Source organism: Scaptodrosophila lebanonensis, unplaced genomic scaffold (genome assembly GCF_003285725.1).
Source record: "Scaptodrosophila lebanonensis strain 11010-0011.00,11010-0021.00 unplaced genomic scaffold, SlebRS2 tig00000092-arrow-pilon, whole genome shotgun sequence".
NCBI classification, from domain to species: domain Eukaryota; kingdom Metazoa; phylum Arthropoda; class Insecta; order Diptera; family Drosophilidae; genus Scaptodrosophila; species Scaptodrosophila lebanonensis.
The window spans coordinates 3,781,393-3,796,456 of NW_022060566.1; the positions used below are offsets into that span (position 1 = coordinate 3,781,393).

At 37.4% G+C, this 15,064-nt stretch overlaps 1 protein-coding gene across 2 annotated transcripts in view; it reads left to right on the forward strand.

Moving 5' to 3' along the window:
• LOC115627163 (scoloptoxin SSD14) overlaps positions 1-13,694 on the forward strand; it is a 31,830-nt gene extending 18,136 nt beyond the window's left edge. For both annotated transcript variants that reach the window (XM_030522747.1, XM_030522748.1), the window contains exons 2-8: positions 5,323-5,478; positions 5,620-5,723; positions 7,313-7,979; positions 9,203-9,616; positions 10,878-11,328; positions 12,545-12,738; positions 12,800-13,694. In XM_030522747.1, the coding sequence (XP_030378607.1) occupies positions 5,323-5,478; positions 5,620-5,723; positions 7,313-7,979; positions 9,203-9,616; positions 10,878-11,328; positions 12,545-12,738; positions 12,800-13,298 (2,485 nt within the window). In that variant the 3' untranslated portion in view covers positions 13,299-13,694. The remainder of the gene's footprint in view (positions 1-5,322; positions 5,479-5,619; positions 5,724-7,312; positions 7,980-9,202; positions 9,617-10,877; positions 11,329-12,544; positions 12,739-12,799) is intronic.
• The last annotated feature ends 1,370 nt before the right edge of the window (positions 13,695-15,064 follow it).

Below are 15,064 nucleotides of genomic sequence, written 5' to 3' on the forward strand. Positions count from 1 at the left end.
CAAAATCCAAGTAATGTATTAAAACCTTATATACCCTTTTTATTATACCTAGTACCTGAAGGGTAAAACGGGGTTACACCCATCAAGTATATACTAAGATGCTTGCCATAATTAAAAGACACTTCAAAAATTGTACAAGTATTTTGAGAAAAATTCAAATAATTTACGCATATATAGGGAATAGGCTTTGCAAAAACGTTGGTCATTCCTTATTTGAGATGAGTTTGTGAAAGTACCGTTAGCTTTACTAAGAAAGCTCACATTTTTGCATATTTCTATTTAATTCTATATGCTATGCTTACTTAAGCTGAGGTTGTAAATACTAATGCATAGATAGTATAGGCGCGTTTTAAGAAACGAGATTTTTACTACTTATATGCGTTGTTCTCTACAAGGATGTCAGAAAAGAGAGCATATGGATAGTAGAAGAGTGTTGTCCTGGTCGCTTAGCTATATACACAATCGATAATATTATATCTTCAAATTCTTTAGATGCGGAACTTACGCACTCCAAAAACAAGCGGAGAATCTAAAGTCGAGTGTCCCGACTTTGAAACACCCTGTACATATGTATGTGTAGAATAATTAAGCGTATCTATGCGTGTTACGGGAGTGGGAAATGGAGGGAAATTCCAAAAATGCGGGACTAAAATTTAGTGTCCCTAGGTATAGTGTCCCTTATAGTCTCCGAGATATAGGTGTTCATACAGACGGACGGACAGACAGACATAGATCGATCAAGAATGTATATACTTTGTGGGGTCTGTTACGCCTCCTTCAACCTAATATACTCTTGTATGTACATTTCATGTCCAGAGTATAATTAAATTTGTGGTGCCCTGCCCTGACCAGCCCAGCCCAGCCCAGCCCTGATCGCATCTGATCTGATCAGGCAAGCTATTCACGTAGCGCCTGCCCATGCGCACATAAAAGAAACTAAGCAGCTAATTGTTCATTGTTCGTTGTCATAATAGTAATAACACTATATTTCATAGTTACACAGACAGCTCGACAACCGTCTGCCTGTCTGTCTGCCTGGCCGTCTCGATGATTGCCAAAATTGGACAGTTTGGGCTTTTCGCCTAACGGAGCCTAGCAATGCCATTGAAATTTGAGACATGATCGCAGCGCGACGATTAATGCCAGCAATGGGCCAACTACGGCAGGGCAAGCCAATCGGCAATTAGCCATGTTGGCCAAAAACAGTGAGCGTCACAGCACGGCGATGCATGTAAATGATACGCTGACAAGCCCGATCCATCGATGAATACAAGTAGTTTGGTCGATCGGCCAGTGGGCCAAGTTTATTTATGGCACCGCCAAGCCACTGCTGTCAATATGGCGCCCAGGTCTTGTATGGAACTGGAACTGTTCGCAGGAATGTGTACGGACGTGGCGGGTGGGAATACCATTTTTTTTTTAATTCACACTACCCCAGACTTGGGTATGGGAATAGTCTAACCGCATTCTTAAGGCTGATAATTGCCGAATTATTTAGAAAGAAATTTTAAGCTTTACAGCTATTACTTTGCTAATAGCAATTCGTTAGCAGCCTTAAATAGATCAGAAGATAAGTTTTCTCAGGGCAATAGCATACAAATTTGACAACTATCTATATTTTACTTATGTATAACCATTTCCCATTGGGGGGAAGTATCACACATTTGTAGACACAAACAAAACTCAGTTTTGGGAGGGGTTGGAATACACAGTTAGTTTTGTTCTATGTAATGTACTTAATTTACTGAGTGGAAGAATAGCAGTGTTGAGAATAATTTTATTAGATAGATTGCTACTTGAAGGAATGTATCCTAGTCTGAATGAAATAAGTATTTGAAAGAATATGCTTCGAAGCTTGGCAGAGCTATGTTGGCATATATAATATATATATATATATATATATATATATATATATAATATATATGTATATGTTGAGCTTGTCAAAACGTATTTGTCTGCGACATACTACGCTTTTTCATTCGACCGTTTGTCTGTCTGTATGAACGTCAATAACTTTTAAACTATTAAAATGCTGACCAAAACTATAGCAAGCCATATAAAGTCTCATTAGTATATGGCTGCCATGGAAGCAATCAGTGTAAAATGCATATTTAGTCTAAAGAATTTTTTCTCATACCAAATTTTTGTATTTACAAGATTCTATAACGCCTTACTATAATCGTCTTCTGAAGTTCCAACTAAATCCGTGCTTTTTATTATAAATGTAGAAGAGGAGTCTCAGTCAGTGCAAAATGCATTTCTAGTCCAAAGAATTTTTTCTCATACCACAATTTTGTATTTACAAGATTCTATAACGCCTTACTATAATCGTCTTCTGAAGTTCCAACTAAATCCGTGCTTTTTATTATAAATGTAGAAGGCAGGGTATTCCGTAGTCAAAACAAATTGAGTTCTAGAGAAGTAATTGGATTAAGAGTTTGCGTTTCATCTGAAAAGCTAATGAGACTCTCGCTCACAAAGTTGCTGATAATTTGTATTTGCTCTTCAAGTGCGTGGGATTGTCATTTTTTACAGCTTCTAGCAGTTAGTCGTCATCATCATTCATTAGCTTGTTTCGCTGACCATAAACCCACATTTGCGGACCCGGTCCGCGCAATTTTTTTTCGTGTCCGTATTCGTGCGTGTGTCTGTGGCGTGTTCTTTGTTGTTGTTGTTGTTGTTGGCTGGCCATTTAACGAAAATGAACTGAAATTAAATGCATTTGACCTAAAAATAGCTCAGATGCATATGACTAAAGAAAAAAAATAAAAAAACTAAAAAAAAAACACCATTTACAGGGCGAGCCATTCAACAATAGCACGCAAACGTTTCAATTTTTATAGTTTCCTATGAATCTGATTTCTGCACCCTGTTGCATGTTGTGTTTTGGCCAAAACAATGTTAACGACCATGTATGTATGTACGGCTTGTACATAGAAGTGGTTCCTTTAATGGCAGCAGCCACAACACGCAACATCAAGCGCATATGTAATTAACCCAAATTGCAGTCAGCACCGCCACCCCTTTCCCTGCCCCTGCCCCTCCGGCCCACTCCTTTTTGCAGTCAAAACATTCAATTATGGGCAGGAATAGAGCAAGAGTTGCAATATTATTAGAAAAACTAAAAATACATGCATTTAACACAATGTTGCAAGCACGGCAAAAATCAACTGTGTGGGTCTACGTGTGTGTGTGTGTGTGTGTGACCCATTTATGACACACACACACACACACACCTACACACATATACATATATACATACAGAGATGTAGGCGTAGACACGCATACAAACGCGCACATCCTGCCATCAAAGTGCTGCTGCCAGCGTTTAAGTCGACGTCATCGTCATACTTGCTGTTGTTGTTGTTGTTGCCGCTGTCACCAGCAATGCGGCGGAGGCAGCGTTTACTCAGTTTTCCAATACTAACAGCTGTTTTCATTCCATATATGTTGTATGTGTGTGTGTCATGTGCTTGTGTGGTCTGGTCTGGTGGGGTGTGGTGTGGTGTGTTGAGGAGCAGAAGCTGTTGCATACTTCTAGGCTGCGCATTAACCTCAAATTAAATTGCTGGAAGCATTTAAAGCGGGTGTCCTGTCCTCTCCTCCCCCATCACAGTGCCAGCGAACTCCACATTTAAAACATTTAAAATCATAATTAAAAATACACACGAGCATATTCTCGATCTTCTGACGACATCTCTTTTTAATTAGTTTTGTTAGTGTGTTTGCCGACAAGAGGTGATTTTTTTTTTTTTCTGCAGGTGTGACTTTGCAACGATTCCATATACATACCTGCAAGCCATGAGGGAGCGATGCAGGACTTATAAACAGGCACTTTGTTTCTCAGTGTTAGATTAGGAGCCATCTCATTTTGTTTATTCTAACACTTAGTGTCTTTATAACAGCGGATATATATAAGAGGTGAAGATATGAAGAACAATGAGCAACCAAGGCCTTCAGGCTGATTTTTCACGTACGAGTACATATTATAATTTGATCTATAAGTAAGTTTTACAAAGTGGTTCACATATTGACTTTTGTGAGCAGCTGATGTGGAATTGGAATTTTCAAGGAGCTGCACGGGTTTGTCATAAATTGGCGGTGTTTGGTGAAATGTTTTCAAGTAAGAGAACTTGCTCAACTTGTTGAGTAAGTTTTGTATATCTGTTGGCTTTTAGATTGGATTTGTTGTCTTCTAAAGGCCAATGTATTTGTTTGAAATACGAAAAAATTTTGTAGCTGATGTATTGCGTCGCCAACTCGATAAGCTTGTATTTGTTAATATTGCACTTATTTTATCTTTATGTTTTGTGTTATGTTTCGTCAAAAAGTGACCTTTATTTAACACCAAAACCCGTACATTTTGGTTGCACTTTGTTACTTGAGTCTTATCATTTGGATGCGGGTGGGCGACAATGCGGGCATTCATAATTCAAAAAGCAGTTCTTTTCTTTCTTATCCTCAAATGTACAAAAATAGCCTTAAGTGAGTGACAGCTTACTACTTATATGTAATGCAGGCATACAGATTATAAACCAAATAAGGGATTGAAAAAATAAAAGGCGGATTTTCATAGATTTTCCTAATAATCTTTCTCCCGCTGTTAACATTTCATTTAGTTTATTTATGCACTTGGTATTGTTCCCACCCTAAGAACCTAATTTGAACATTATTTATAAATAGTTGACGTTTTTTGGAAACTGGCAAGAAGAATGGAGAAATGTCACGTTGAAAACAATGCATTTACTAGTTGATTCAATACACGTCTAAAGCTATACAGTACATACTTGTTTAACAAATAAATTTACGCTCTTTAAAATATGCAACTACAATCCATTTGTTAATCATAATAATCGAATAATTATGGTGAATAAAATACAAACTAGATCATGATAAATAGCCCCTACACATTACTACTGCAGCGTGTTGACGAATAATGTTGTTTTGTTTTTTGAGTCGCGCAAAATCATAAATGAAAAATCCATTCCATTTTTTAATCAGATGTGAAACTAATTATCCTATATGTCCTTATATACATGCGAGTATCTGTAATTTTTGATTGATCTTCATTAGAAAGTAAATGATTAAAACACTTTGTTTTACTTTAGTTCAATTTCTTAATACACACACACACTACTATACTCGTAAATGTCCCATTTGGCTTAAACCCTAATGGAAACTCGCTTGCTTAAGAAATGTATTCGAAATTTCCCAAAAATAATTAAAATTAGTTCTCCAGATACACTAATTCTTAAATAAAATTTAGTGGGATGCAACTGGCATTAACATACAATATACATATTATTATTTTCCCATCCACAGCAGCAGCGCCGATGGTCTAAAGATGGTGCACAACCATGACGATCCCATGAACAAAATTCCACTCAAATCGTCCAGCGGCTTGGATGACGACGAGAAAAATGGCGGCGAGCTCATGCAGGACACTGAAGCCGCCGAGGAGGCGCGCCGCGAACAAATGTATGTTTCTAAATTCGAATACGGGCGGGAAGTTAAACGTTCTCCAACGTTCTAGGACTACTCGTTAATTTCGAAATTTGTTGCTTCCTTTTTATTTTCATTAAAGTTGGTGGTGTTATTCGCTTTCTTTTATTTTTTCAGGCGCGCCAACATGCTGGCGTGGATGAAGAAGCTGACCATTGTGCTAATCTGTTTCATTGGCATCGCACTCATCAGTTATGTCATCATAAGTCTGTGCTTTAGCGGTAAGTTAACTAATGAGAGCTGGAGCTGTTGCCCGTCGCCATTAACACACTCCTAGTTGGCACTAAAACCACACTTACTGTGTCATCAGTCATCAGTCAAAAGCCACACGCACACACACACACCCACACCCACAGAGCCCAAATCGTTGTTACTATCGTCGCTATCATTTCATCTACATATGTAGTTATGCATGCTTTGTACACACACGCACACACACACACACAACCGGAAGCACGTACTCATCACGCACACTCGCACCCACGCACCCTTATACATATTGTCAACACATCTACGACGCACAGTGGTTCAAATTCCTTTAGCAGCGGCCAAAACTCTACAACCTTGTGGTATCCTTTTTTTTTTTAAATTATAGTACATTTTTTTCTTTGTTATCCGACAAGTAACTTTCAAGAAATTCTATCTAAAAATTCTAAATTCAAAATCATGGCAGAATTGATTGCGTTCCAAAACACAAATATCCTATTGGCTAGCTGTTGGGTTATATACAGATTCGAATCAATGTCAATTCTAGTAGATTAACAAATTGGTTCCAAACTAAACAAGACTTTTGGAATAGGGCATCTGTATGTGATCAATGGGATGGAAAGATATTTACATATATAGTATTTGTATCTATCTACTTGCAGAAAAAGTTTCATGACATTTGCGGAGTTATTGTTTCTTAATTGGGAGTAGTTGATCGTCGATGAAAAAAATGAGCCTCGAATAAAGATAATTGATCAAATAGTTTTTGGGTGATATATGAGTGTATACGAATGTGTGTATATCTCGTGGCAGAGTAGTGGAATTCAAATTTATTTGTGGGAAACAGTTTTGTTGGCAAGACTTTTGTCAAATTGTTGACAGGAAATAGTTTGTATTTTCTTCACTATTTGTTAAAATAAAATGTTTGCTTAGTATTTAGAAGAGGAAATAAACAATTTAACACCATAGATGTATGTATATTTAGAAGCTGGATGAATAGTAATTAATAGTTATTATTATATATCGTACTATACAAGTATTTTTTCACTTCCAACTATAAAAATTCCTTAAGCCTCAATTATTTTTGCTTATTTCTACAGTCAGCTAAAAAGTTTAGATTCAATTTTCTCAGCAAAAAAGTGAAAAGCGAACGGGGATTTGATGCTGAATTATCCCCAAGACTAGCTATTTCTTTAATTTTTAATGTAGACAACTCTTGTTTTCCTAAATAATTATGTTGTGTCTCTGAAACAACACAAATGACTCGAGAGATAATATTTTCTACTATGTATATCATATGAATATTTAATTCACAGGCTTTTCTTTTTAGTTTTGGCCGATGTATTTGAATTATTTCGAACCACTGTTTGAAGCACATACAAGTACATAGCTTTTTATTAGAGCACCCTCTCTCGTTTCTGCTATGCCGTTTTGTTTTGCTTTTATTTTATTTCCTATAATTTTCTTTCTATTTTGTGGCACAAATTTATTGACAAAAATCTTTACACTCAACTCTCAATTCTAACTTTAAAATACTAAAAAAAAACGAATAAAAAAAATCAACAAAAACGACAACAAAAACAAATGCACCGATTTCATATAGACTGGCCAAAGTCTACACCAAATAACAAAAACAGCACCAACCACAACAACAACAACAACAACAGCAATAAAACAGTAGCCACAGCAGCGATAGCAGCAACAAGCAATTTAGCAGCGGCAGCAGCAGAAAATGTTGCAAACAGCACACCAGATATTTTAGCGACTGAAAGCACTGCAACAGCCCCAGAAGCTACAGATAGCTTTGCAGCAACAACAACCACAACAACAACAACAACAACAAGAACAACGACAACAACTTCAAATACACCTTTAACAGCAACAACACCAACACCACCAACACCACCAACACCAACAGCAACAACAACACTTAGCACCACAACAGATTCCACATTTAAAAATTCTACTTTAACAGATGAGCAGCCATTGGAGACGAGCAGCGCCACCAGCGACAGCAACAACAACAACTTCCAAACAGGCGATATAAGCGATGCAGCAGCAACAACAGCAACACCCCCATCACCCCTACAGGAGGCACTGCCTCCCTCAATTGCCGCCTCAACATCGCCGACGACGCCGCCCCCCGCACTAGCGCTGAATCCCCTGCTCGGCACTCCGGACACGGAAGATGAGAATTTCAACTCGAAATTGGGGGTATTCAAACGCGCTGCCGTCTGCTCCGACAAAGAGACCTGCAGCCAAATCGGCAGGTGGGTGTACGATTAATCGATTAATCGAATTGAGCTTTTTTTTAAGTATGACATTGAACAATTAACTAAAGAATGATAAAACGTGAGATGTTTATCCACTCGTTTGAAATCCTTCCTTTACATAATATTATATAGGTTATTAGCCAGCCCTTGATTTTTGAGTAACAATATTCGGTTGGGCCATCGGTAATCCATAGATATTGCAAGGCATAGAAGGCTTTGCTTCATTTACATGATTCTGAAAAATGATGAACGCCATAAATAGCTGAATATTGAGAGCCAACCCTCAAATATTCCAAAGGACAATTATTTTTCCGAACTTCGAAAGTTTTGTATACCCTGTAGGGAAGAAGGTTTAGGTTTGTGCCAAGTATGTAACCGACCCCATATATACTATACATATATGCTGAATCAGCATGACGAGAGAAATCGATCTAGACATGTCCGTCCGCCCGTCCGTCCGTCTGTCTGGATGAACGCCTGGATTTCGGAAACGGCTGAGCGTACATAAACCAAACTTGGTATACAGGCTAGACTAGATAGATAGACTAGTCCCTAGTCTATACAAGTTGATTTTATTTTTTTCGCTCTCCCTGCTATAGAATTTCGCCAATACCGTCCACATTTCAAAAGCTATATATGTAAACCAAATTTATATATAATTATCTAGTTTTGCTTCGAATTTCATCCAAATCGGTCAATTTTAAGAAAAGTTCCACTGTCGGGCTTGCTCGACTGTAGCGTTCTCCCTTGTTTTTTGGCAGCATTTATAAATATTGTTGGGTTTGATGAAACATTATATTGCTGAATTAGGAGGTGTGTCGAAAAGAAAAGAAGATATCGGAGATTTTTTCATTAATTATTTTTAAAAAATTTTTAAATAATTTCGACAATTAACCGGTTGTTGGCCAGTGTTGGATGCCTTCCTCTGGGAGTGGGGGCGAAAACTCTTATTTATTCGAAAGTGTTTTTTCTTTGTTTCTAACTTTTTCATGGGTTACGTAAAATATTTGATTCTTTTATATATTAATTTTGCTGTTTTTACAATAACTTTCATTAATGTGTTTGATTCGAAAGTTGGAAATTCAATTTGGTGAATAAAAGGGGTACTTTTTTTTGTACATTTTACAAATGCAAATGCGTGCAAATTATTCGTCTGTGTGACCACATATTAAATGCTTTTACGAGTACTCGCAATTGATTGTAATTTCATTTCTTCTCAGCAACATATTGTCGCGCAATGGCAGTGCCGTGGACGCTGCGATTGCGACCCTTTTGTGCAACGGCCTGACGACCATACAGAGCATGGGAATCGGGGGCGGCATGTTGATGAATGTGTATGTGCGGAAGACGAAACATGCCTTCTCCATAGATGCACGCGAAGTGGCGCCTTTCGATGCTAAGCCAGAGATATATGACGAGAATCCGGAAGCCTCCTACGTCGGCCCCCTCAGCATTGGTGTGCCCGGAGAACTGATGGGCTACCACAGAGCCCACGATCAGTTTGGTAAGCTGCCATGGCGAGAATTGGTGGAGCCCTCGCTGGAAATATGCAAGACCGGCTATTACATGAGCCGTCATCAGGCTAAATCGGTGCGTCGGGAATGGGATGCGCTGAAGAACAATACGCATTTTAAGTGAGTAATATGATTAAGAACTGATTAAGAAATTCATAATAAGATCGTCACGAAACCAGAGCAATTTGCAAAGACCGGACTTACACGAAGCTCGGACTTTCGGGTACCTTTCTAAATTGAAATCAAGGAAAACAAATTTTTAACAATTTCTTTGAGAAAAATCACAAAACACGTCTATAATTTAAAATTAATCGATTTTAAACAATGGTATGTAATCAAAACAGGACAATATTTAAAGGTAAAACCTGAAACGAATGATCCCTAGAAATACAAGCGTCAAAAATGTCTGATATTTGTTTTGAACACAAAAGGCTGTGGCTTTTCGAAATTAAAAATAATTATAAATATATACTATATATATCGATTTACTCGTGTATCTTTTATTGAATGAAAAATAACAAACTGGAGCCGAGAAAAAGTTTACTTCTTATACTAAAACCGAATGTTTTCTTGACAAATGAAAACGATTTTTCAAAAGTGAAATTGCCCATTGATCAAACCAATACTGACACCATAGCTCATCAGATTTATGTCGACGCTACAAAGTATGCGGAAATATAAAAAGTAACTTGTGTTGAATCCAAAAACAAAAAATGTTAAAGCTTCATCCCATCAACTTAAAGATTTTGTGAGGTATATTTTATAGTCAAAAATCATTATGGAGTTCGGAAAAAAATCTTCTCATATATACTATATGTAAAAACGATTTATCAAAGCTAGAATTATGTAGAATTGAGTTGCTTCCAAAAGACTTTTAATTTTATCTTCTCAACAAATTATTTTGAAGTCCAATAAAGAAAATAATATTAATGACATTCTGAATTTGTTTTTGAAGCAAACATTTCAATAATTTCTTCGACTTTTCAAATGAACATACGAGTCTGTATATAAGTTCGGACTATCAACTTTTCATTACATATTCATTATCTATCGATTTAGCTATGTATTTAACCATAGCTGTATAACTTGTATTTCCACAAAAGTGGTAGTCGTCGTGTATTCTTTTGCCACAATTTGCATTTCAGAACTGTTTCTAAAGCTTCAATAAAGTTTAATATATCACTGTATCCAATTTTTTTTTGTGGTATAACGCCAATAATCCAATAAAATATTTGAAGCACCCATTCCTGATTCTAAATAAAAAGGCACGAGTATAAATTCAACAATAAATTAAAGTCGCTATACATCCCTCCTTCATATACTCGTATCACATATTATAATATTGTCTAACTTATTTAATAAAATCTGCCCGCCTTTTCAGGTCGATGTTTGTCAATCCGGAGACCGGTGAGCCGCACAACGTGGGAACACTGCTGAAGCCAACGGCGGAACTCTGCAACACATACAAATTACTGGCGGAAAACGGACCCCTTAGCTTCTATAATGGCACCTTGGCCGATCTGGTGGTGGAAGATCTACAGGATTTGGGCAGCATCATCAGTCTGTATGATCTGCAATCGTATTTCGCTGATCTCGTCAGTTCGATAACGATGCAGTTGGGCGACGATACGCTATACGCGATGCCACCGGTCAGCGGCGGATCGGTAGTAGCGCATATATTCAGCATACTGGAGGGCTACAATTTCACCAAAGCCGACATCATTGACGATGAGGCAAAGGCCCGCACCATACATCGTTTTGTGGAGGCTTTGAAGTTTGGATTTGCGCGTCGTGGCGAGCTCGGCGATTTGCGTTTCAATGATGTGCGCGAGGTAAGTAACAGATAGGGTTAAGTATTAGGTTAAAAAAAGGGTGTAGAATGCACCCAAGTGTTTTGAAAATTAACCCGAATCAAGGGTGAGCTTCAAATCATAAAGAGATAATGCCATAGGGGCTAGAGTATCATTAAAGAGCAGCTAAAGATCTGAGTAAAGGGCAGCAGGGTTCTTGCCAAAATATGGACAGTAAATATAATTTAATAATAAAATTTAATAATTTATAGTTGTCTTACAGAAAACTTGATGGAATACTTTTCTTCCCTTGTTGCATGAGATGATCATTTTTCACATTTCCAGCACTCCATCGGGCATTCTTTTTTCTTCTAATAATCTTAATCTAATCTTAATAGGAGACTGAATGAAACAAGAAAGGAATGCTAAAGTCGAGCAGGCTCAACTCTTATATACCCTGTACCACCCCACAAAAAAGAAATTAAATTAATTAATTAATTAAATTAAATTAATTAACTAAATTAATTTAATTAATTAACTAACATACATACATTTACATTTACATCAGAATCGTGCCTTATGCGTGTTTGTGTACTTGTACATATGTATGTATGTATGTGTGCATTGGGACTGGTTATGTGGCTATAACTTTCTTTCCGATCATTCTATTATAATGAAACTTGGTATACGGCTATATAATCACTACCTACCAAATTTTAGTTCAAAATTCCAAGAATTACGGGAGTTATAGAAAATCGTTAATAGGGGGGGAGTGGGGGGGTGTATCAGAAAAAATAAATAAACTCGATCTGCCTAGGGCTTATAGGAACCTTGATACCTATTTTGGTTATCCTAGCTCTTGTACTTACTGAGATCCTTGCGCTCATACAGACAGGCGGACAGACAGACAGACGGACATGGCTATATCGATTCGTCTTGTCATTCTGATCAAAAATATATATACAACTACTTTGTGGGGTCTGCCACGCCTCTTCCTGCCTGTTACATACATTCGCACAAAACTAGTATACACTTTCACCCTTTGGGTACAGGGTATAAAAAAAACAGCAACAAATGCCAAAAAGTATAGTCTTTCACAACATTAAGATCCTGTCGTGGATTTAAAAACCCAAATATTAAAAATATTAAAAATATTAGTTTTTAATTATTATTGTTTTTCATAGGAAATCGCAAATAGACCTTTTCCCCTTGCCCGAGACTTAGATCGATATATCATTTGATTCCTTTTCCATTTTAGCTCGTCAGTCAGCTGACCAGCGTGGAGTTTGGTTCCGAACAGCGTCTGAAGATCAACGACAGTCATGTGCTGGCCGGCCCACATGAATATGGCGCCCAATTTGGGGCCGATGAGGATTACACCGGCACCTCACATTTATCCGTGTTGGCGCCGAATGGTGATGCCGTTTCAGTAACCAGCTCGGTGAACAAATAGTGAGTAGTTTCTGGAAACCAAATGAGTTCTTTTATCTGATGATGTGATGATATTTTGCAGCTTTGGTTCTGGCATGATTGGCCCTCGCACTGGCATCGTTTTCAATAATGTAATGAACGACTTTTCCGTGAAGAACAATTACTTTAACTTGCCGATGGCGCCGAGCAATGGCGTAGATTCGCGCAAGCGACCCATGTCGTCAATGTCGCCGATGCTGCTGACGAACAGCAAGGGCGACATCCGCTTAGTGATTGGGGCTGCCGGTGGTTCGTTGGTGCCAGCCGCAATTGTGGAGGTGGCGGCGCGTGTCCTTTGGTTCGGTGAGGATCTAAAGACGGCTGTCGACGCGCCCCGATTCTATCATCAGCTGGTGCCAGATGAGCTGGAGTATGAGAAGGATGGCTTCAATAAGCATGTCCTCGAACTGCTCGAGAAGCGGGGGCACAAGCTGAAGATAGTTCAGGAAAAGAACACAGTTGTTTGCGCAATTTCGCGCAACGAAACGGCAATTTATGCCAATGCCGATTTCCGCAAGCGTGGCGGTGTGGCGGGATTCTGAGCTCACATACTCCCAAAATCACACACACACACCCATACACATATACACACGAACACACACACACACACATCAGCCGTCAAGTATCAAGTGAGATTACATTGTGTAAAGAGCAGAAGAGCAGAGGAAACGCGACGAGGCGAGGCAGGAAGTGCACGCAAGAAAAGTTTTACACGCCTTCAGTGGAAAGCGCAAGTGAAAAGTATTTAAGCTAGCTATGTTTTTTTTTTTACATACATACATATACATGCATATATCGTACGTTATATAAATTTATATACTATGTTTCCTACTCTACAATACAAAACAAAAACAAAACGATCAAGAACCGAACATTTGTATTTCACATTCTACATAGATAATTATTATTATTATTATTTTTTTTTTTTTTTGTGTAAATTGCTCGCACTTTAAGAATATTTTGTATCATATTTTAAAGAACATGAGAGACCACGACAAAGTGCATTTTCTCAAAGTCAATCAATAAATAAATAAATAAAGTAATGTCTAGAACTCCTAACAATTTCAATTTTCTATTGGCCTATTCACCAAAATTTTTTAGCATTTGAGATAACACTTACTTTTAAAAATGTATTACAAACAAGTGGAATTTAGATCACATTGTCAGAATATCAAGTGGCACTAGAAAAACCAAATTTAGTTACGATTTCTTTATAAGAAAAAAGTTGTCCGACCAAGATTGATTGCTGCACTGAGGCTATGTATGGTTTGTAATAAACTTGCTATGCGTGTAGATAAGATAAGTCTACTTACCAAGTTTAGTTTCCCTAGCTGTTATGGTTCAAAAGTCATCGGTGTTCATACAGACGAACAGTTGGACAGACTGTCAGACGTCTGTATGAAATGAGTAGCGATCGAAATAATCAACTCGAAACTGGAATTTATTTCAATCATCTGGAAAGCACATATTCTAAGATGAGTATCGAACCAACGAAGGATCAAGAAAAGAAGAAGACTACGACTAAAAATATTGAAATATAATTAAAATGGCGCTAGAGGCTACATAAAAGCTTAAAGCAGTTTAATACGCCTTTATCGTTAAAGAAACTTAAGAAATTTGCCCATATCTTGAATTATTGGTCATTTTTTGCAAATCATGGAAAAATATGTACCCCAATTAAAAAATGTTCTTTTAAGATTATGTTTTTAATGGCAATTTTTGTTTGGGTGTATAATTGAATTATATTTGTTCCGGAATACTAAACAATCAGTTGGTCTTAAATGCTAGATATATTTGCAAATTAAAATAAAACATACACATGGTATATGGTCGAAAAATATTGAAACTACCTAGAGTTTTATAAATCAAATCTGCAAGTAATCTGCATGCAAGTTTTATAAACGAATATTAATTCCAATAGTTTCATTGGGAATATTTTTTGTATTCTTTACAAACCGTTGGCTTGTCATTCGAGAGCGTTTTACATTTCTTGCGAGTATATTGGATGTGGGTTTTGGAGTTCACCTGACTTAACTTTCGAAAGCAGAAAAGGGAAGCACAAATCAGAATTGATTTCGTTGTGCCACAACAGAGCTATACGAATTTTTAGATATTTAGAAAGAGTAGCAAATCAGAGAGACCTATAAGTGGAAAATATTTTAGAAACACTCTTCCACGATAATTTTATAGTCGGATTAAACTGTCTGGCATGATTCAACAGCTAACGACCCGATGAAGCAACAGGCATGGAAGCTTCAACTGAACTCGATCTGAATAAAAAGAAATGGATTTCTTAAAAGCAAGATAT